The 23,672-nt window shown below is 35.0% G+C and overlaps 1 protein-coding gene across 1 annotated transcript in view; it reads right to left on the minus strand.

Annotated features, from left to right (window-relative positions):
* LOC132257629 (angiopoietin-4) overlaps window positions 1–22,149 on the minus strand; it is a 32,635-nt gene extending 10,486 nt beyond the window's left edge. Inside the window, exon 1 of the mRNA XM_059754617.1 lies at window positions 21,628–22,149. Within this exon, the coding sequence (XP_059610600.1) occupies window positions 21,628–21,830 (203 nt within the window). The 5' untranslated portion in view covers window positions 21,831–22,149. The remainder of the gene's footprint in view (window positions 1–21,627) is intronic.
* Window positions 22,150–23,672: the final 1,523 nt, after the last annotated feature.

Here is a 23,672-nt window from a genome sequence, read left to right on the forward strand (position 1 = left end):
TGGCACACTTTATCTAATTAATATTGTCGAATTTAATAAGTCTCGATTTGTAATTTATGCATATGAGAGGGAGAAGAAGAAAAAATAAACTGAGCTTGATTGAATGTCTCAATCAAGTGTAAGAGTGTTTAATGCTCTAACCCAGCATTTTACCTTTAAATTGGTATGAAAATCGAGATGGATTATTTGAGCAAGACTGATTCGCTTTCCAATATACATTTTCTCGTTAGTTTGCGAGTTGAACCACAACGAATTTTCCTCGAAAAATTGATTTGTTGTGGCAATTTTGCTGAATTTCATCCTTGAAGGAATCAAAATTTTTATATAAGCCTTAACCTAGAATTCACGTGTCTGAGGACAAGTGGAATTTATGTAACAATCTGGAGTAAGTGGCCGAGTCTAAACATGTTACATAATGCACCTTTTTGTGCCTCTCTTTTGAAGAAGATCAATGGTCTGTGATCATTGATTTTTGTGTAATCGCGAACACACAGTGAAACCTAACTTTGGCCATTGTAACCTCGACCGACGCTTTGAATGCGCGCGCTTCCAATTAATTTGTACGAAATCTCTTGAGGTGATGAAAAGCATAAACGGAGAGATTGAAAAGAAATTAATTTCCTGTCGATTTCGGTGAAAAATCTTTCTCGTTTTGCACTCATGTCAAAAAATCTATACGCTATGATGTGTTATGAGGTGTTAAAAGTCTGTGATTGAAAGCTCAACATGAGGCTGTATTTTTTCTTCGTCAACGAAACTCTTCTTCACACTTTTTTTTCACGCTACTATCACTCTCATTCATGGTGTTGTCGTCTCTTTGGTAACTTGAGAGTGTGATATGTTTTTCTTCTTCTTGTCTAATTACATATCGGAGTTGATTTGATTACTATGGCAGACGAGTGACGGATGAAAAGAGTCACACCTGATTGAGAGAGAGAGAGAGAGTATGTGTTTTTATCGGCGCAAATTTATCTGCGTCTGCTTGAGTTTGAGGAGGAAGAAGAAATGCCTTGAAACGTTCATTTTCCATCATGTGTGACATGGTTGCACATTGATTGATAATTAGAGAAAGTTTTTACCATTTGTGAGGTCTATTTTATGACTCCTTTGCGAATCTTACAAAATGTCTTATCGAATAATTTATAGGCATATAACATTCTTGAGATTAATTTTCAATGCATGAACTGTGCAAACACGATTATTGTATAGGGAAAAATTATATACAGAAGGGAAGAAAATTTTATGGTTGTGACAATTTTTTTTCTCCTTCTTACTCAATTTCCTTCAACTTTCCAACCGACAAACATCTCATGCCAAATAATACATATTGATGTGTGGTGCGTGAGGATATAATAAAGAGAGGCATTTTCAGATTACATTCATACAAATCACGGCTTTTCATTCAATAAATTCCCCCCGAGAGAGTCGCTTGGAAATGAGGAGGAGGTGGAGTCATAAATTTATGCTTCACCCCAAAGAGAGGAAGAGGTGAGGAAGGTATAGAGGGAAAAAAATGGTACCTGATAGAGCAAAAGAAAGGCAATTGTAGCATGTCTGTCGTTACATAAAATCTCCTCAATATTATTATTATTTAATTTTACAATTTGAGATAGATACGGGAGTGAATACACTCCTCTTTATATAACACGCAAGCTTATAATTAATTGATTTTCCATACTTCCAATGCGGTACCCACATTGCCTGTGTTGTGGTCCAGTAAATTAATTCTTGGATAATGTGTACATATGTTGGTAAAATACACCGTGAACACATTGTGCGGTAAATCATGTGTATATGTTCCGAATGACAGACAAGACGATGGCAAAGAGAGTTGGAAAATGACAGAAAAAAAATATCGCCAATAATTTCAAACAATGTGAATATTGAAGGAAGGAACAAAAAAGATGATTTTTTCCTCTGTTTTCGTGCTAAAAGTGCCATTTTTGCCTTGTTATGTCAACTTCCTGAATGTTTTGAATGTTTCGCCATCAAATGATTGCAATTTTTTCTGTTTTTTTTTCCTCTCAAAGAGGTGAATTCACTTGACGACGTTTGCTTCGCTTTTGCTCGATGAGCTTGAAAATTGTCATGTTTGTCTTATCTATAATATTATGGCTATGAATATACAATTTATTTCAAATTACCGTAGGGAATATGATTCAACAGAGAGGGATTTCAATATTTCCTGCCACTTCTCAATTTTGTCTGTTTGTTTTGTTTCTCAATCAGAAAGCGCAATTCACTTAATTGCGTCCAATGCAATAATTTATTCTTATCGGAATGGTGCCATTAATTTCACACCAAAGTAATTTTTGGGTCACTTTCGGAGTTTCACCGAAAATAATAGTGAATTTTTTAACTGCCAACAATATTTCAAGACATATTCGTGGGAAACTATAAAGTTAAAGACTTAATAAAGCCCTTTATCAATATATAAATTGGGGGAGATGTGTGAAAATTGATTGGAATCAGACAGGAATGGTTTTTTTGGAAAGTGTAACTCGCAGTTTAGATTTTTTTTTGTCTTGCACTCTTGGACAATTAATAAATTTAACCTTTAACAGTGGCTCATGACGCGCGTGAGAAAGAGTATTACAAAATATTCACACAAACAGCCACACAAACACCTTAATGAAACGTGCTAAATATTTTTATTGAGCGACGCGGTCTTTTTTCTCGCCGTATTGAGTCCCCGATTTTTTTTTTGGCCATAGATCTCACACATCATTTGATGATATTGAATATCAATAAGGAGAAGTCGCGTGTGGAGATGTCGAGAGAGAGAGAGAGAGAGGGTGGGAGAAATCTTAAAATAATATGAGATACAGCGTTGTGGCTGAGCAGCGAATGCATCTGAAATGAGACGCACAGCGAGAAGACTGCGATGATGGCTTTAAAGAAAATATATACACACCATGAGATGTGCAAATAAAGTCGATGAGAAGAGTATATTTTGACTTTCTTCTTGTGTATAAAATTAATTAATCCATATGTGGAGAGATTCAACTCTATGACCAAATGACTAATTACACAATTTATAGACTTGACTAATTAATATAAATAGCCAATCATGGCGGGGGGACACAAATTGAATTTCCTATAAGGCGTTCGGCTCTTGAAGGCGGAAGTTATGTTGTGGGGAAGTCTCCTCTTGTGCCAATGTGTGATACACAAAGAGGAGATGAAGAAGAAGAAAAAAAGCGACGACAAACATGGTAAATATGTAAAAATTTTTATCTTCCACTGTGATTTTTTGTTTCATTTCACACGAATTTTACGAACTTTTTTCCGCCACCTGAAGCTTGAGGAGTAATTTTTGGATGGAAATTATCGATGTTGGTGGCCATTGTAAATGTCTTATTGATCGATACTTCTTCACGAAGAAAAAGAAATACAAGTGAAGCGACTCAATGTCTGGCAAGCAAAAGTGCATGAAGAATTTCCGAGGTGCCTTTCTGTGTGTCCTATTAAGTGTCAATTAGCAACATCTTTGGTATGTCTTTAGCTTTGTAATCACACACTAATTAGCGTACACAATAAATTTATTACAATCGTTTTGCATGGATAAACTCGCGAAATGCCGCGGTTTTTCCATCTTATAGAAATAGGTTTTAATAATCTCAGATGTTGCTTGAGGTAGGAAAAAAGACTTTCCCCACACCAGCAATTATCGCAATGACACTTCTTTTCCTTTTCGCGTGGATTTCGTGGCTTTGTTTGTTTCTTTTTCGCGTGAACAAAAAACAGGTGGCACGTGACGTCATTTATGATTAATTATAGCTGTATTACCTGAGAGAATTGCAGAAATTTGTGTGATATTTGACCTTAATGTCGTAATTTTCAGATATTATCACTGGGTATATCGAAGTCTGTATCAGAGTGTCTTTTTTTATCGCTCACAATTTGAATATCTCAATCTGCATCTTTGATAGTGTTGAGAATTTTTTTTTCCAACACCTTCAGTCGCTTTATAAATTGAGTAAGCTTTCCAAATTTGCCCAATAGAATTAATATTCTTCGATGTCAAATGAGAGACTAATTTGAATAATGAGATAGTTATCCTGATTTGTGAATATTGCAATTTAATTGTGACGATTTCAATCAGCAATTTTCAGACTAAAATGTACTAATAGTGTTTTATAATTCATGCTGATTTCAATGCTTTTATATTTATTTCTTCCAAATTTTCGCATGTCGATCAGAAAATGCAAAATAGGAAACTTGAATTGAAACGGAACGAAGACAAGAAATTCCAAGAGCAAAAATATGTGACTCATAAAACTGTATAATATAATGTTAATTGAGATCTCATGATAATTCAGAGATCATCGCGTGGTGTAAAAAAAATAAATAAAACGCGATCTCTTTCCTTATGTTTCGACAAGGCGTAGCACAAAAATTCGTGGCGATAAGAAAAATATTTTTATCAAGCAATTTCCTATTTTTTTGCACCATAAAATTGTAAGTGTGATTTTATGTGGTGAATTGTGAAGATTGGCATTGTTAACAAATTATGCTAAAAATGCAATTGTTATTGATTTGCATTGATCATTTTGCAACACACACAATTTGCGAGCTTCGACAATTGTTATCGCGGGTTTCTGTGGTGCTGCTACACCCTCAACATCTGGCTAATAATCATTTAATTGCACATCAAAGCGCTATGGCAAGGGGATTTCCTTCTTATGCATTTCTGCATCTCATGCTAGCAAATGTCCAATGGGCAAATACCGCAAAATCGCATAATAAAATCGTGCAGTCGGACAAATGGGGCTTGAATGCATGGGAAATTGCATGTTTTCAGCATTAATTCAACTTTAATTCTTTTCAATATCACACATAATCTACTGGCAAGAGAGTGCAAGATGGTGAAAATGTGATAAATTTAGTTTATTTGTGGGTTCTCCGCCATATAGCCGGCTAATATTATAATATTTTACATGAAGGTGGGTTTGGTTGGAAAAAGTAACGAGGTTCAGTGGAGGAAAGAAAGTGAATTTTAGTCATTGAGAATCTAAATCACTAGTTTTTCAATAACAATACGCTGTAGGGGAAAATTTGCATGGCTTTTACCGCCTTCTGTCGTTTCTTTTAGAAAATATTCATAACATAGGCTGACAAGGTAAATTATATTTGTTTGACGGACGGGGGGAAATTACAGATATTACCTCGTGCGGTATTTTGTGATGATAATACAAGAGGAGATAGACTATGATGTGGTTTTTCATTCGGTAGTTGCGACATTTAAATTTGAAATTTAAATCTGTGCGTGTGTTTGAGTCTGACGCGAGTTCAAAGCTAGGCTTTAAATTCTAAACTGCGCAATGAAGTGAAGATGGTCAAAAATAAGTCAGCGGATTAGCATAACTTCCATGAGAATATTGACAAGTGGCCGTTGATATTTTGACTGAAAGTGGGAGGAAGAGGATTAATAAATATATGTGTTTTGTGCCTTTTTATTAAGACTCACTCGTTGGTGTTTATCTCTGTGTATTTTTTTTATGAATAAACATACCTTTTTTAGCGTAAAAGCGCACGCATTGAAAGCGATTCTTTTTTTTTCGAGAGTATTGAAATGCTGATTGACCCTGATTTTATTACTCTTTTTTTTCTCTTCATCGTGTGTGGCGAATATAGAAAAATTATATAAGACTCCACTAATACAGCGGAAAAGGCACCTGTTGAAAGTGAATTTTGATTATGCATTCAAATAAGTGTAATAAAAGTGGTAATATATAGAGTTTTTTTTCTTCATCATCAAGACTTCTTTGCTTCGCGCACGAATTCAACATCCGTTTTCTTTGGCGGTTTGTCTGTATATGTAAGGCAGTATAATCACTTCGTGGTGATATTGTATAAAAATCTAGATCAATTGGGTGTGATTTTGCGCGCTTGTCGTGGTCGTTTTGCTATTTGTTTGGGTGAGAAAATGGTAGTGCAAGAAATATTGTAAGACGACCAACAACTTTTGCATGTCCTTCAAGTGACGCTAAATTCGACTCCACCTGCTTAAAGTTCAACAGGTAGGAACACTCTGGCGGTGTGTGTTCTAATTGAACTTAAGTGTGTTGCTGTCTTTTGCCGACAATCACACGCCTTGGAAAAAAACTAGATGAGAGATGGTGAAGCCCAAAAAAAGAGCTTTTTGAAAGGCGCGATAAGTTGATTTACAAGTTTTTATGTAAATTGTTGTGTTATTCTGATGAAAAATCGTCTCAATGATAAGATAAGAAGCGCAATGACAAGCTTTGTAGAGAAAATAATTGAAAATTATGCATGTATTAATTGTATAATGATTGATCTTGAAACAATTCCATCAATTTCATCCCACAATCGAGAAACTCTCCTACTCGAGAATTGAAGTCTTTTGTATATATTTTTTGACTTCTGTATTCTCAGGGTAATAAATATGAAAAATTGATTGATTTATTCAAAAATTGTGCGAAATGGTTATTAATGTTCATGGGTCGGGAGATGAAAGGATTAAGACTGATCTATTAATAACAACAAAATATTAATGTGTCTCAAAGTGTCACTGTGAATTTATTTAGTTGTCTCAATGGGCTTTGGCCAATTGTACAGACGTCCAACAATTGACTGTGAGGAAAAAAAAGCTTAAATCCAGATTTATTTGTTGGCAAAAATTTTTGCGTATGGAAGTGAAGGGGAGAACATTTGTCAAAAGTCTTGCTGTGAATTTTAATTAATTTGAAAAGTGAGATATCAAGAAAATATTCTCAATTGGCACATTTTTGTTCTCTCTCTCGTGCGTGTCAATGTGCGCGCGCGCGCCCAGCAATGTTGGGAGAACACCTTAAGAAGTGCAATAAAATTAAATTGTTCACCATGTTCCACATTCACTTCGACAATCGATCGACCACCAGAGAGTTGCGCTTTATTTGATGTTTGACTCCCATTTTTATTTTGTTACCTTCTTTGTTTGTTTCACTTTCGAATTAATTAAATATTCTATCGACAATGTGATTGATTTTGATGTCTCTCCCGAAAATATCACTAATGCAACACTGTTGTCTTTATGCGTTGATATTTCAAGTTTGACACGTTGAGACTGTAAATGGATAAAAATTGACATCCAAGAGAAGAAGGTAAGCAGAAAAAAAAATTGCAAAACATGACAGTTTTTTTTGGTCTTGCCTTTTGCTTTCAATAAATCGCCAATGAAGAAATTGATCGTGAAATTGAGAAACTTTCTTGGGACACTTTTTTTTTTGGGTTGTGTGTTTGCACGCGGACACACTTCTTTTTATCGGTCGTCGTCGCCACACACCGTGGCGCGATGGCTAATGGGTGGCCGAGAGGAGAAGAAAAATGCAGAAAAAAGGCGGGAAAATGACAATGCATATGCAAATGAGCAGCAACTAAGAAGAAATATACTCTTTTTGGGCACAAACTCTTAATTCATTCATAAAATGCCACTTTTCATTTCACTCTCACATTGTGTGTAGACACATTTTAGATGTTTCTCAAGAGGGAGAGAGAGAGAAACCTTTGAAAAAGAGGGAACGAGAGAGAGAGAGAGAGAAGAGAAGAAAAAAACGGCAAATATACAGATGAAGAATTGAATGTGAGGAGAGAGAGACAAGAAAGAAATGAGTAAAGCTGTGTGGCGTATACAGAGTGTTACAAGAAGCTACACGATATTTATTTCAATAGCAAATCTCATTTGCATACGAACGACCTTCATAAATTGTAACTATTTAGTTCAGAGAGCATTATATGTATTGTCTTTGCATTGCTACAGTTTTGCTTAAGATATATTGAATATTGAACAGAGAGAGAGAAAAATGTCGCGAAAATTGCAAATCTCATCTACATATAAACCATATACATATATCACAGGTCTCTCCTGTCAATCAATTTCCTTGATATTTACTGCTGATTTGCTGTCAATGATGAAAATTTCCTTGAATATGTATAATTGTTGTCCATTTCTGCGCGACATTCATTTATGATCCATCATTAAATGTAATAAAGTATCGAAGCATAGCATTTGTTATTTCAAAGACACCCAAAATAAAGTTTGCCCGTCACGCAATTTATGAGTTTTCATAGTTTTTGGTATTTGTCAGAGCAATTCGACGGGTGAATGGAAAACTGTGGAAAGTCTAAATTGTCATTTTCAGGAGAGGAAATTGAAAATTTAGCTCCGAAATTTGCCAAATTTACTTCAAAACTCTCAAAACATCTTCCAATTGGTCTGTAATAATTATTTTGTGGATATTTCTGTTGATTTTTAACAATCTTCGAGTTAATTTTATATAAAAAATCATCTTTTTATTTACATGAATTTTTCTTCAAGGTTTTCACGTGAAAAAATAAAAAAAATATTAGAAATATTCAATAAAAGTCTAAGAATATTTAAGAATAATTCTTAATATTTAAAATTATTTCTCAATGAGGCGTTTTATACGTTTTTGACTACAATTTGAGACGATTTTCTTAATAAAAATATGCGGCATAAATGATGAATAGTCAACTTTTGATAGTTTTCGAGGAACCCGTCGATTTGTAGAGCAATTATGCGATGGAAAATGAAATCGAAAAGTCATGTTACGAAATGTTGTCGCGAGATAAAATTCTGAGCTATAAGAAATTATTCCAGAATCCTGTTTGCGCCGAGCCGCGGTGGAGTTGATGCAAAACATTCAGTAGGAAATTCACGACCATATTAAGAGCAAAAGAGTGGGAGAAATGACATGCCCTAAAGTTGAATTGAGACTATAAATGTGCGCATTTGCATGCGCGGAGAAGCATGGAAAAAAGGGTTACAGAGAGGCAAAGGTAACTTCTTGTTGTTATGCCAAGTTTAAATTGTTACGTACGTTAATTACCATTTGAAATTCACGATTTATACAAAAGATTGTGGTGTCTTGTGGTCCTTTTGCGCGCTGTTGGCCTCCTTGGAGCGCCACGTGGTGATTTAAGAGAAAATATTTCAACTAATAGACCCATAATTCTCTTGAATATGTTACATGTGTGGCATTTTCACGGTGTTACACTTGATATGTCTCCGAGGGATTTCAGTGCGGTGCATTATAATTTCACTCTCTGTGCACTAATTTGATTATATTTCGATCTTTGCTCTTTTCCCTCTGTGTCTTTTTTACCATTGGAAAATGTCGTTGGATAATTTTGGTGTTTTTCGCTCTCGTGGGAATTCTCATGAATGTCTAACGAGCAAATTATTTTAATCAGTGATTGCAAAAATTGAGCAATAATTACCAACAGGTGCTAAATGGGTGTTAATATTGGTGCCAAAAATCACCTTTTATTTTTCACTTTGCAATAAGTTGACTTCGTGAGTAAATTAGATCGTGTTAAAGCGCGCTCTGTGCCATTTTCGCCATATGGCGAAAGGAGTTAGAGTTTTTGCCAAAAGAGGTTCACGTCCTAAGCGCTCGCGGTCAATGGTATATATGAGATTTTTGCATATTGGAGGAGTATAGCAAATGTATTTCTTTCATTGGCATCTTAAAACATCTTAAGCAAATTAAACGCGTTGTTACTTTTTGGTGAAAGCGAAACCTCTTGAACATGTGTATTTTTATCAGTACTTCTGACACAATGTTTATTCCATCGCTTAACAATTTAATTAAGCCTCTTTTGAATGCCTTGAAATATACTTGCTGCCAATGAATCAATGGTATTTTATCGTTGTGGCAAAAATGTTGACTTCTATCTCTTTGGTGTGTGTTTGTGGAGAAAGTGATGGATAAAAATCCTTAGAAATCTTTGCAAGTCTACCAGTGTCAATTAAATGTGAAATTACTTATAGATTTTCGATGGCTGCAAACTGTGGAAATACTCCTTGTCTTTAGCAAAGTGAGATATAACACACAATAATAATGAATGAGTGTGGTCAAGAGTATATCATTCATCTAATGTGGAATTCACTGCGAAAGTCCGCAGTGGTGTATCTGAAGCGGGAGATGAAAATAATAAGCAAAACTCACGAAATGTGCAAGTTTTTGAACTCATAAAGTCAAGCTCATAAAGCTCAACACCTCACCCATTTGCAAGAGATTTACAATGTTCAATAAAACTTCTTATATTCTTGACACAAATCCTTTTTTCCAAGATTGTATCGTGATACGTTAACGTGTGCTAAATGGGCATTTGAGGTTTTGGAATTGCTGGGGCTTGAAGAGAGTGTTTGAGAAAAAGAAGCTGCGAGAGCGAGAGAGAGAGATGAAAAATTTTGCATCGCTTTCCGAGAGCTTATACTTTGTTTAAGATATAATTGGCACAATGTCTTATTGTTATCCAACTTTTTTTTTCGTTGATAGCCTATGCAGATTTTTTCCAACCATTACCACACTCGTGTGAATTAAAACAGTAAGCAGAAATCCAGACATATTCGACAGCGCGATTGTTGCCTGGGTTTTTTTTGCTATTCATCTATAAATCAGAATTGAAAATGTTATAGTTTAACTTTTGAATTGAAGTACACCGTGATGTCCTTGTAAACAAAACGATGGCTTTTTTTGCAAATATGTTCATACAAAATATTCTCTTTGACGATACTAATTAATCGCGGACGAAAAAGATCAAAAAATTGAATGCAATCAAGCAAAGAGACAAGGTGAAAATCGTGTGAAACTGGTAATTTTCCCCCCGCGTTGCACGGTAAATTTGCAACAATTGCTGCAAATATTGGAAATCACTCCTCAATAACTTAATTGTCCCACTTTCTATACTTATTTCCTCGATTTTAATCTGAGACACAAATATACAGAAAATCCCCCAACGCCATATGTGCAGATTTGGCGTGGGTGGTATGATAAACTTCTATTTGATCCAACATATAAAAGTCGTGTGGTATATATTTTAAATTCACATCCGCTCTCTTCACTTTGGCTTCTATCACAAGACGTTATATTAAAAGTGAATGAAGCAGAGATATATTTATATATGTATTTTACTTCAGTGAAGGGGAAATTGGCAAGTCTATAAAGAATCGTTTCGGCATTGCATAATGTTTTGGGTGATTTTATTTTGTCGTTTGCACCCAAACTCATGTTTCAAATGATAAAATGTGAAATTTTTCAGCGAAAAATTGGCAATTTGTTTGTAGATTGGGTGGGAGAGATTGGCTAAAAATTACCTTGATCACGATCTTAGCACCAAAAATATACTGTATCGCGAGTTCTTGAGTAGGTATAAATAAAATGTGAAAGAATACTTGTGCTGGTGCACTTTTGTGTCAATTCTCTCGCATATTGAAGTCTGAGAGTGAATTTTGCAAGAAAATACTCGGTCAGAGAGTCACGAAGGTGTATTAAATACAAGGCGATATTAATCTTATTACATCCATTGCTTGAGCTTAGTGAAACACCTAAAATTGATTTTTTTTTCCTTCTTCTGCATAGGCAGGCAAAAACTCAGGCATGTTAGACATTTAGAGGCACGATCAGTGTGATTTGAAAAACTGTATCACAGAAGGGAGTTTAGAAAAATGTGGTGAAATTGCGAAAAACAAGAGTATGAAATTGAAGTTGAGTCAAATTTGTCTTAATTTTGACTTGAGACATTTAGTGAGAAAGAAACTCTATATCAGTTGGCTGCACAGAAGGAGCAAAAAGGCTGTTTCATAAATGTCTTTTTTTATTGTCTAGCCATTTAACAAATCACTTCATTTTTCGCCTCCAGTCCAACACTATTTTAACTGCGATGTATTACAACTCTCAATGAAAAATGATTGTGTGAAAAGTAGGTATCGGGTTTTTTTTCTTCTGGTCGGCGTACGTTATTTCTAAATTTCATGGCAATGAAGTACATCTTATTTCTAAGTGAAGATGCTAATGTGCTCATCGGCATGTTCAATTTGCTCATGAGATGCCATGTAAGCAGAAGGTCCAGTGATTGAGTGACTTGAAGTGTTAAATTTTGTATTTTAATATGTCTATTTTTTCCAATATCTCAACACACTGGGAAGATTAAACAACTCTTGCAGCATCACTGAGAGAAATTCTCCATTATTATTTTAGTTAATTTACTTCATAAAAAAAATCAGTGAATAGGATTTGGGCCGCGGTTTACGAAAGGAATGAAGAAATGATACAAAAGTGTTAAACGGTAGCTAAAAACATACAAAAGGCAAGCTGACAAGTCCAAATTGTAAGTTGAATTCTTTGTATCAATCGACAAAACACCCAGTCCTGTCCAAATAGTGTCCCTGGAAATCTTGTGGCGGGAATGCTATTGTCATGGCGGCCTTCTCCTTCTGACGAGAATCTCGCTGTTAGCATTTTTTGACGGTAGGGGCACATCTCCCTGCATTTTGCAATATTTCGGCCCCAAATTGAGATATCGCTATGATTTTTACGTCATTTGAGAGATCATGAAATTCAGATCATTTTTCGTCTTAAGGCAAATGTCTTGAAAATTGAAAGAACTATCGAATTTTTGGCGCCAAAGGGGAAATTATCCCAATAAATTTTTTTATTACTCACTTTACGTGAAATTTATCTCAGTGATCGTGGATTAAAGTGTGTTTGAGAAGGTAAACGATTGTGATTGTGTGCGAAATGTGTAGAGATATTAGAAAAAAATGGTGTATATGGAAAATATCGGACAAACAATACTTAAAGGGTGTATTGTCTCGACTTGTCTTAAAGGTTTTACTTTATGACTGCAGCACGCATATCGATTACAACACCTTTTCCTCCTTCATTCATTTGAATATTGAGAATTTTCACATCAAAACACCGACAAACAACATGAGAGGCAGCAAAAGCAAATAAATTGAGAGGTTGAGACTCTGGGATGGAGTGTAATAAAAAAAATATAGTTCCAATAATAATTGAGAAGGTGTTTCTTTTTCTCAATCAGCTGAAAAGGAGACATGGTGAGTGAGAAAAGGTACATTTCTCACCTCAATCACTTGTTTTACCATAATATTTTGATTTACTGACTTCTTACTGTGCACCCTTGTGCCCTCGCGCCTCATGCTGAGCCTCTCTGAGTGTGTGTGTGTGTGAATAATGAATGGAGGTGGCTTGATGTGTAAAAGTACAACGTGATAATTTTTATTGAGATGATATAATTCATTTACTACTTCTATCCACTCGTTATGGCTTCAACGCATCATCAGGAGTGCTTTTGTGCCCTCATTTGCTTCATCATCTTGCTAAAAGAGCAATTACTGTAATTTCCCCAACTTGCATCATCGAACTGTGGATTATGCTTAAAGAAAATGTAATAAATTGTTTTTTCAATTGAAATTTCGACTCTTAGGCCGTGCCTAAAAGTGGTCATATGGGTAATTTTGACTATTCAAAATTTTTCAGCATTTGTACCTTGTGCGCACATGGTCAATTTTTCCCTATTTACACAACAATAAAATTGTGCTTACTTGCACATTTTTTTCAGCCTCTTATCCATCAAGTCTAATTGCTGTTTAATTTGCACCAGAAAATGTGCACCGTTTTTATTGTTATAATCGAAAGACGAAGAAGAAAAAAAATTGTGCGAACGTTAATGTGGAAAACCTTGAAGATTGTGATCAATTTTCTGTTTCCATGATCTTTCTGGGTGTCTGTTATGACAGATTTAGGTCTCAGCAGAGCGTCAGACTTTCGATCCAAGTTTCTTCCTGCAGCACAATTTCTGCGTGGTTGGCATAAAAGTTGTACATTGAATGTATCGATACATTGCTCAGGTGCAAAAATGAAGAAGATAGAGTTGAAGAGAGTGGTTTTCTTAAGAAACGCTTTTTTGCTTCGTGAGCATTGCATACTTGACTGGTCAGAAAGTCATTTGCGAATCGCATTTTTCACTGATCGTGGGCAATTGTGAGGAGGAAAAGGCTGGTAATTGGTAAAAAAGTGACAAGGGATTTGACACAGTCTCTCAATTGATTGCAAATCGACATTCATCATTACAATTCAAATTGGATAAGATGAGTGCTATACGATCACTGGTGATGGCTGCAAATGGGCATATATGTGAGAATCTCCAAAGGCAATTGAATCTGTATAAGATTTTTAATCTTGCCACTACTCCAGGTCATTAAGAAACATGAAATATGCGTTCATATTAAAGTGACGCTCGGTAATTGGTGATTGGATTGTTGCGAAATGCGTGTGTCTGTGCAAGAAAATGAAGATGAGTTGAATTGGAGTGTATCGCGCGCGCGCATGAGTGAAAGATGTCTTTGAGCTCTTGGTTTTTTCTTCTTCTTGCCCTCCTGCGCGACTCTTGGTAACGTGAGAAATACCATACAAAAATAGACACCAGAGTGGAAAAGAGTTTCTCGGTGGCATTTTGTCCAATATTTTGTGTGTTTGCTGTCGTGCTTTTGATGCAAGTGTTGAGATAACGCGCTTTTTTTTTGGGGATAGTCAATGAGGCGAGAAAAAATGCATGTAATGTTGGTATAAATTAATTTAAATTGGACAGTGAGAAAAAGTCTTTTCTGTTGGCACCGGGAGAGGAGTTAAAAGTAAAAGTGGTGTATATCTTTGAAACTTGATCATAATTAATGTAAATGGAATTGTTGCGATATATATTGTCTCGCTGATTGCAAATTTTTGTCACAATTACTATAACTATATGCTTTTGTGGGGCAAAGAGATTCCGCGCAAAGGAGTGAGCGATAAAATAGATGAAAAAGCGAAAGGAAGTTAATTAATTGCTGGATCTAATTTCGCCAGCAATTAATATCTCTGTGCTTCTTTCAGTTTTTCATCTCGAAAGACAGTTTTTCACACGTGCTGATGAGGAGGGAAGAAAAAATCATCATGTAATCTAATTATGAGAAAGAAATTGAGAATTCTACAGAGCGGGTCAATTTGATATGTGAAATTTTTTCGAGAAGAAATGCATTGTTTTAATTTTCATTCACTCCACTAACCGAATGTAATAAAGAAACATATGTAGAAGCATTTAGAAGCTTATATAAGATGTATAATTAATAAGTGAATAGATTGCAAAATTTCACACTTTAATTATCCCAACACAGTCATATTTATGTTGCTGACAATTTTTCACTTCTTGCATTAAATAACAATGTGAAATATAATTTTTTAAACACTTTACGATGGTAAAAAGATACTTTCTTGTGGACAATTCTTTTCTCTCCTCTCTGGTGAAGGAAAGGCGAGAATTTAATGAATTAACTGAAATGCTAAAAGTATTTTTTTGTGTAATATTTTAATTTCTTTCTCTCATTATTGCCATCATAAAAAAAATGGCAGCAATTATATTATTATAATAGGTGTCTCGAAAAAAAAAGAGAAATGAAAATATACTCTCACAGTGTGATGTTTGAGGAAAAATTAAGCTTTTATCACGCTTTCATAAATTTAAGAAATTCTCCCCCTTAAGTATTTCTTGTTGCATTTTCCACGCCAATTTCTGCTTAATAACATCCAACAATGCAGCGCGCCTTCATGCAAAATGCATGTCTGGCCAAGGGAAGGCAATAATTCTATGAAAATTGCTCTCAATTGTGATGGAACGGAGAGAGATGCAACTCTCTCGGAGTTTCATTCGCCTCTTATGGGCGAGAAAATGAAATTTATGATGGCAAAAAAGGTGTGATAAATTGATTAAGGCTGATACTTAATTTTGTGATAAATTTTGTGTCATATAATTCGGAAATGATTAAAGGAATCACTTTATCATGGTGAAAATTGCTTCAATTAACTTTCATCATGTCTTTTTCACCTTCATCGAGGATGTGGAAGTCTTCACACACACACAACACTTGAAGACTTTTTAGCCATGCTAATTGCTCAGGAATTTTTAAATTTTCCGCTTTATGTTGAATTTTGATGAATATATACAGAGAGGAGTGCGACACAAATTCTTGGAAATGTACATAAATTGTAAGGGCTTTTTTTTCGGCCCAAACCGCTCAACTCAATAGAGTACAATGCCTTCATCTTGAAGATGAAAAATTTCACTTTCTACCCATCGTGTTGAATTAAATAGTAATAATTATATATGATAAAAAGTAATTTTCTTACATGTACACGGAATATTTTCCACTCGCTTTGTATGGTTTGCCAATGTTGTTTCTTGTTTTCCCAAAGATTATTTAATAGTGGTAATTTCTATGTTTTTATTCCTTAATTGATACTAATTGATAATATTAGGAGAATTTAATTTTTTACGATGCGTTATAATGTTTTTCTGTTTTTTTTTGCTGTGGAACTTTTTTCCTCCTTTGTTTTCCTACAAAAATATAACTAACATCAGCATGTTGATTGGTGGTTTGAAGAGTGAGAAAAATATTGGCTTCACATAATAAATTTGGACGAGAAATGAGAAAGGTGCTAAACGTTTTTACGCCACTTAATGAAGTTAATTTATATTGGTGTTCAATATATCTTGAATGTTGATGAGTCCATGAGATTTCTATGGTGCTTTTGAGGGACGCGAACCTCATCATTAAAGATGTGGGGCAAAAAGTGTTACAAAATCTCAAACTCAATCAAAAGTTGCTGAAGTGAAAGATTCTTTGGTGGCTTTTCAATTGATGTTCTGACAAACACTTCGAATTAACTAATATTTTCATTAAATCGTCCCTAAAAGTCAATTTGAGCTTTAGTAAGAAGAGTGTTATGTAAGTTGATGTTTCAAAAATTTAAGCAATTTACATAAAAACATCAGCATTTTCTCTTCTAAATTGTGGTTGTTGAGTTATTGTTTTTACAAGATTGAATCAGTGTAATTGATTATTGTAAACTACCTCTGTGGTCATTTCTGTAACCAACATAATTTAAATTACCCGAATTATTTCGGGGTCTGAAGTGTCGTCATGCATTTAGTTTTTAATCCCGAGTATTTTGCAATGTCTCGGCAAGTGTGCGCGAAGTGGAAGGTCTGCAAAGGGAAAATGCAGTACTGAAGTTGAGTTGTTCATCGCGTTTTGAGTAATATAATTCAAATATTTCTCAGACAATTTTCTCCTCCTTGTTTTATTTTCTTTAATAAATAACACATGAAGAGTGTGAGTGAGTATGAAAATCATTGATGGTGGATTTAATTAAAATTCGTGGGTTTGTCATCGTGTGTCATTGTGTTGACTTTTTATTCAACTATCCTTCTCACTGCGTGCTTTCAACTTGTGCCTAATTATATGACAGAAATTATATTTTTAAGCATATGTATTGTGAGATAGTGTGTAGACAGAAAATTGGTACCTTGATCTACTCTTTTCATTGCTCAACATAGAAAAAAGCGCGAGAAAGAGAGGAAAGAAGTAATAATAAATTGTCTTTTAATAAGAGAGTGTTTCAATGTCACTGACTTTGAGTGAGAGAGAGAGAGACTGCATAAAATAAAAGAATTAAGTGTTTTTGCGCTCTCATGACCGACTAATTAAACTTAAAAATACAGTTTTGTGACTGTCTGGTTGATATTAATTCAGTCTCTCTTGACTTTGTGCTCTTGTGCACACTTTCAGATGCTAGAAAGATCATGGCAGATTTGAGATCACAAAGTGGAATTCTTTTCACCTTCAAAACTCTCCTGTCAACTTCCTATTATTATATTGTTATAGTTGCGAATGTCTCGTGCCCTCATTTCACGAGGAGGCGCATAAATTCATAAATTTTGCTATTATACCTTTGCTTCTCACGTTTCCGGAAGTATTTTTCGACAGTGAATTTATTTTTAGAGCCACTTAGTGGGTGATTTTTGTTGAAAATTGCAACCTAAAGTAACCGAATTTAATTGAATTCATGATTTTATCTACCTTGATAACAGTGTATGAGATTCTTTTTACACCCTTGACTTGTTTTGTGCGGAAAACTTTGCTGCAATTGTGTAATGAAATATATATTTTCCTTCCTGATGCTCACGATCAATCGTGATCTTCACCATGTGATAAAATGTATGAAAGTTCATTCACCGTGCGTCTGAAAATTAGTAGTTTTCTGCGAAAAAGACAGGTGAATTTCTGAGAAATTGGAGCATTTTCGCGTGAAATTGCCATGAATAAGTTTCAAGAGAGTGAGAAAAAAATGGAGAAAATATCACAAGTTTTGCGAATATTTATATTATCATATTGCTATAAAACATTATTATATTATACACATCTTGTGTATAGTTTATAAAGTGCCTTGGTGTATTTAATAGCAGTCGTGAAACCCACTAAATTGTCATTAAGTACATATAAAAATGTCCCAGAAAGGTGTGAGTGTGGATATATTATGTGTATATAAAGTTAATGTATGAAATTATAGTATGGTTCGATCGGATTTTTTAAAGGCCTCTTTTTAAAAACATCAAAAAGAGCTACAGCCGCTCCGAATAGAAAAAGAAAATACGCCGCATGTGTGCGAGTGAGAGAGTCTCAGCGGCAGAGAGCATATTATGCAATAATTTCTTGGGTGATCTTATTTTTACTCTTTTCTCTCTTCATTAAACTGGTTGCAATTTATTTGTGGTCGCGGCTTGTTATTGGTTATGTATGGTGAGATGTGAGACATGCTCTAAAATCATATTAAAAACTTCTCTTTTCGGACATTTCTCCTGAGGCACCGCCAATTTTTCACCTGTGTGTTCACCTCACATGTTCCCAAATCGAGGAAGTTGTGTCTATAAATTCTCTGATGTGGTGTTGTGTTGTATTAGGGGGGAAAATTTATATGGTGACGCGCCGCAAAAAGACACCATTGAAGATGAAAAAGACGAAGAAAGTGAATGAGAAGGAGACAAAAATCGGTCAACATGTTGTTATAAAATCGTGGTAGCTTTAATTGCTTGATTTTTTCTCACATTGCCTGATTTAAAAATATATTTGAGCAGCAAAATTCCAGAATCCCCAATGAAATTGCCTTTAGTTGTATCTTTGTCTATCGCATTTTCTTGTCTGTTGTGCGAATGAAAAACATGTAAATTCTCTCCTTATACGTAAAATTTTAATTAATTTCGCTCTGTGACTGCACCATATCAGCTTTGATTTACAAACTTGCTGGCTCTTGCCATGCACTATAAGAGCTCTAGATAAATGCTGAACTTTCATGTACGCTCCATCGATTTATCCTTTTTCGGTGGAGTTTTCCATTGCACAGCTTCCAATATTGCAAATTGAAATGCAGTCTTTTTGTCTCGCCTGACATATCAATTGAACATACACACAGGAGGAAATGGCTGAATTGAGTAATTGTGAGTGTCTTTTTTTTGCATTTTCAATTGGAATTTCTGTGAAATTTCACTGAAGAAAACAAAAAAGAAAAAGGCGCTTTTTTTACCAATTAAATATTCGCATAATTTTTGGCAATTGCTTGAGATACACGAAATCTGTATTAGCGTGTCGCGGAAACGAAAGAGTTGAACGCCACTTGAATAGGAAGGAAACCTGACTTTGTTGATTCCAATAAATTTCCCGAATTGATTCAGCACTAATTCAAATATTAGCTGTGTCAATTGAATTTATCCTCAATTGCATTTTATTTCCTCAACAATTGTGCGCATTTTCTCTCTTTCTCTCACTTTTGAGAAAATGTCATGCACGAAATTTCATTCAAACACATAAATAAACTGCTAATAAGTGTCACGAAATTGTCACGGCTATTATTCGGTTTATTTGCCATGGCTTTCATTTAGGGCTTTTCTTGTCTATATGTATGTTCCAACGATATATAGAAGGTCAGGAAAGGATGGAATTTCGATGGGGTTTTGTGACTCTAAAAATGTAGTGAGTTATATCAATTGGAAAATTATTGCGATCGTTTTCGTGACTGAATCACTGTTGCAACTCATCATAAATGGTCAATTATTCAAGAGGTTTCATATACTTGCTTCTCTTCTGTCATCAATTGCGCGATATGAAATTTAAATTCTTCTCCCATTGTCTATTAAACTCAAGTTGGCAAAATGGAGATCGAGTTACATTTGGGCGGCAAAATTGGTCAATGTGAATTATCTTCCGTGAGATGGAAAAATTGCGATGACAAGCCATTGACTAATCATTAGGCAATCGTAAATCTATTGAATATATATTGAGCAGCAAATTGCTCTATTGACAAATTTGTGTGAATTATGGGATAGTGAATTTTATGTAAAACTTCATGTTTCATGATTTATGTCGTGTGAATAGCATGAGTGATGGGCAAAATTGGTAAAATATAACTTCATGCACATTCTTTTCTTTCACCTCAAAGTATGATTATTGGACAGTTTCACCCGCAAATGTGGGTGAAATTAATTAAATTTGATACGACGAAATGATACGTGAAGTGAAAAATTGCGTCAAAGAAATTAAGAGTGGGCTTTTAAACTTTCAGCTCTGCAAACAATTGTAAATGAATAATATGATGTGACGCCATGGCATGAAATGTGGAGGGAAAAAGTGACACAAATGATGAGTCTTCTCAATGAGTTTTGAAGCTGAGACATTGCGGACTTCTTTGATATAATTTCCCTTCTTTTAGCCTCTTTCACCTTTCTCTCTCTCTCTCTCACTCTCCTCAAACCATCTGTCGCAATGGATTAATTGCGTAGCTCCAGATGTGCCGCAAAATGCATTTTAATTAATGACACATAGGTAATTACTTGAAGAAGTTAATCGTTGTCGTCGCATTTGACCATTAAGATTATATGTAAATGATTAATTATGATTATGTCGCTGTTGATTTACACACAAATTGTCTCTGCATATAAAATCTATATCACACCGGATTGGCAGATGATGGTGTGATTGCGCGGTGAAAAAAATATATATTCAACTAAAATATAATCCAACATGTGGCGATTGCTATCGCGCAAAAGTGGTCATTTCTGCACTGACTCACTCTGCTGGGGGCTTCATATAACATGGAGTTTTTCTTAAAGAAGAAGAAGAAGGAAAAAATATGTGTAGCTATTCAAGATATTGTGTTAGATGAGAAAAAAAATATATGAGTCAAAATAATGATGATAAAAAGAGTCTCTTGTGGATCTTATGCAACTGTTGTGAAAAATGATGTAAAAAAATCAGTTTTTACAATAGTGAGATGCAGTGGTTTGCTTCATTTTCCGAAGACCCAATTACTTTTCTTCAAAAGACAATATAACACACAGTCTTTTATCAAGTGATGCGCATTTAAGTTGTGGTGAAGAAGAAGAATTTCATGTGTGAAGAGTGAGAAAAAAATGAAATCAATATTTTCGCACTAAAGCAGCCCAGACGAGGTGAAAAAAGAAAGAGAGTAACATGCGTAAGCATACATATATATATATATATATATTTTTTTTTTTTGTAAAAACATAGTACATTATATGTGCAGTAATATTGAATTATATATTTCACCCAAGTTGATCTAAATTAGTAATTAAGTAACGAGGCAAGTCTATCGGCTCGCCATACGTTTATAATATCATTAACATGGTATAATATTCATCTAATTTGACTGGGTCATTAAGGGAAAATGAAGCGAGAAATGGAATTTTGTACGTGTTCAGCTACTTTATCAACAAAAATATCTTTCGAATCTGTGAACAACTTTTTTTTTCTTAGATTAAATTTCGCAAATGCAAAAAACATACACTCGAGGGAAAAGGAGGAAGATGACGAGTGGCAAATTAATTAAATTTCACGATCGATTGTATGCTATGTGAACAATTCATGATGTGGGATGACCAAGAGTGGGTTTGTGAACTTCTTTCACTCACCTTGTTCTCAGCGCTTGCCTCGTGTTGTTCTTGGCCTGCGGTGGTGCTTTAAATCCCGTCGAGTTGGCGTGCAGAAGTTGACTTGCACTGGTTCTTGGGAGTCGTGGTGATGGATTACCTGTGCCTGGCCGAACTGGACCAGCTGCTGACACTAGCGCGAGGAATCCAAGGAGAACACTGGCCCTTAAGGCCCACATTTTCATACTTATTGAGGATGTAATTTTGTCACTATGTTTTTTCCGTCTGTCTCTACAATCCTGACTTCTAGTTCCACTCCCTCTTGGCTTACTCTTCCTGCTGTCTCTTTAGAAGTGGAATCAGTTTGAATTTGTCAATTGAAAATCACACGCCAAAGAGAGGAATTATTAATTGGCAAATATCGAAAGAGAGAGAAGTTAAATCTCCGACTATAAGCAAAAGATATATGAATAAAAGTAATATGTGTAAAAAAACATAGGATTTCAATTGATTTTTTGCAATACGCGCTTGTAAGTCAATGCGATAATGCAAATTTGCATAACTCGGGGTGTTTTTTTCTCTATATATATATTTTTTTTCTGCTTCTCGCACTTGAAGAATTTTGTATTTATTATTGACGCTGAATGTGATGCGTGGTTTTCTTCTCGTGTGTCCAGATTGACCGGAAAAATGCACCAAGTTATGCACTAGATACTTTATAGTACGGTTGAGATGGATTTTGTGAAAATATATGTGTGCGCGAGACGGTGAAAACAACTTCAACACTAATTAATTATATTCTCTTTTTTCATAATTCAACTCTTTCAATTTATCATGACTCTCTCGAAACTGTTCCACTGATTTTCTTTTTATATTTTTTACCAAAACATACCATTAAGGGGGTGTTTGCTTTTGACACTATGGAATGCAATTGATTTTGGGTTCAATTTAAAAACACACTGAAACTCACGGGATTTTGCACAATATTTAGTTTAATTTAGGGTGTTTTTTTTTCAAGTGTTTTTCTTAGCGCTTCTGTTGCTGCATTGAGCATTAGTAACACTTTCGGTATTGTACGAAATATATCGGAATGGGTTGGTTGGTTTTTACCCAAGCTTCCTCGACAGTTGAAATATCCGGCTGTTTGTGTGTGGGTGTTTTAAAAGCAATTTGATTTATTAAACTGTGTGTTATTATTATTTTTTTCAATTTATTAACTCTGCTATCAACTTTCTTATTGGCCAATTGTACTTCTGCTGCGCTATGATGAATCACACTGCATAGTTTTCTGTGTTTTATATTCCGAATTTGATGGAGAAGAGAAATGATCACTGAAAAATTTTTTTCGGCACAACAGTTGTTGAGGAGTTTGATTGATTTAGGGTGATTTCTTGGTGTATTGTGAAAGACACTGAAGAGAGAAAAACGGAGGTTTCTTTTGGGTGTCTCTCACACACTTGTCTGTCTCTTTTATCCTCGGATTTTTGTCGATTGTTAAATGATGTGGTGAAGGTGCATTTTGTGGCAAGGTAAATAAATAATCAAAATGTGTGTTGCTACAAAAGGCACAGATTGTAGAGTCCAGCCACAGGAGTTGCAATATTTTCTTCGCACTACACTCTTTGATTGGTGAGAGAGCTGTGGTGTGTGCTCGAAGGCACGAGAGAGATCCCAAGCGTAGTGGCAAAAGCACAACCGTCTCGAATCGCGGTTCAATTATTTCTGTGGCGGCTGGTCAATGCGATAGAGTCTATTCCAGCGAAACAACAAAATTGCTCGATGGTTGATGGTGGTGGTGGTGGTACGACTGTTGCCGTGGATTTCATATGACAGGTAATAGCAGACGCAAAAGATACTAACCAGCGCAATTCATACCATTCATAAGCCAACAACTATAGGCGATGTGTGTAGTATTTTTTCCCTCCACTTTAAATATATGCCGATTCCGTCTCTTTTCGCACACATTCATTCAACCTTCTCTTATGGGTAGTGGTTTGTCTCTTTTTTTTTCTCTTAAATATATTTTTTCCACCCATGGTTGGGACTGTATTGCCAACAATATATACATATATGTTGATATGGAGAGA

Source organism: Phlebotomus argentipes, unplaced genomic scaffold, assembly GCF_947086385.1.
Source record: "Phlebotomus argentipes unplaced genomic scaffold, Phlebotomus argentipes genome assembly scaffold_4, whole genome shotgun sequence".
In the NCBI taxonomy this organism is placed as follows: domain Eukaryota; kingdom Metazoa; phylum Arthropoda; class Insecta; order Diptera; family Psychodidae; genus Phlebotomus; species Phlebotomus argentipes.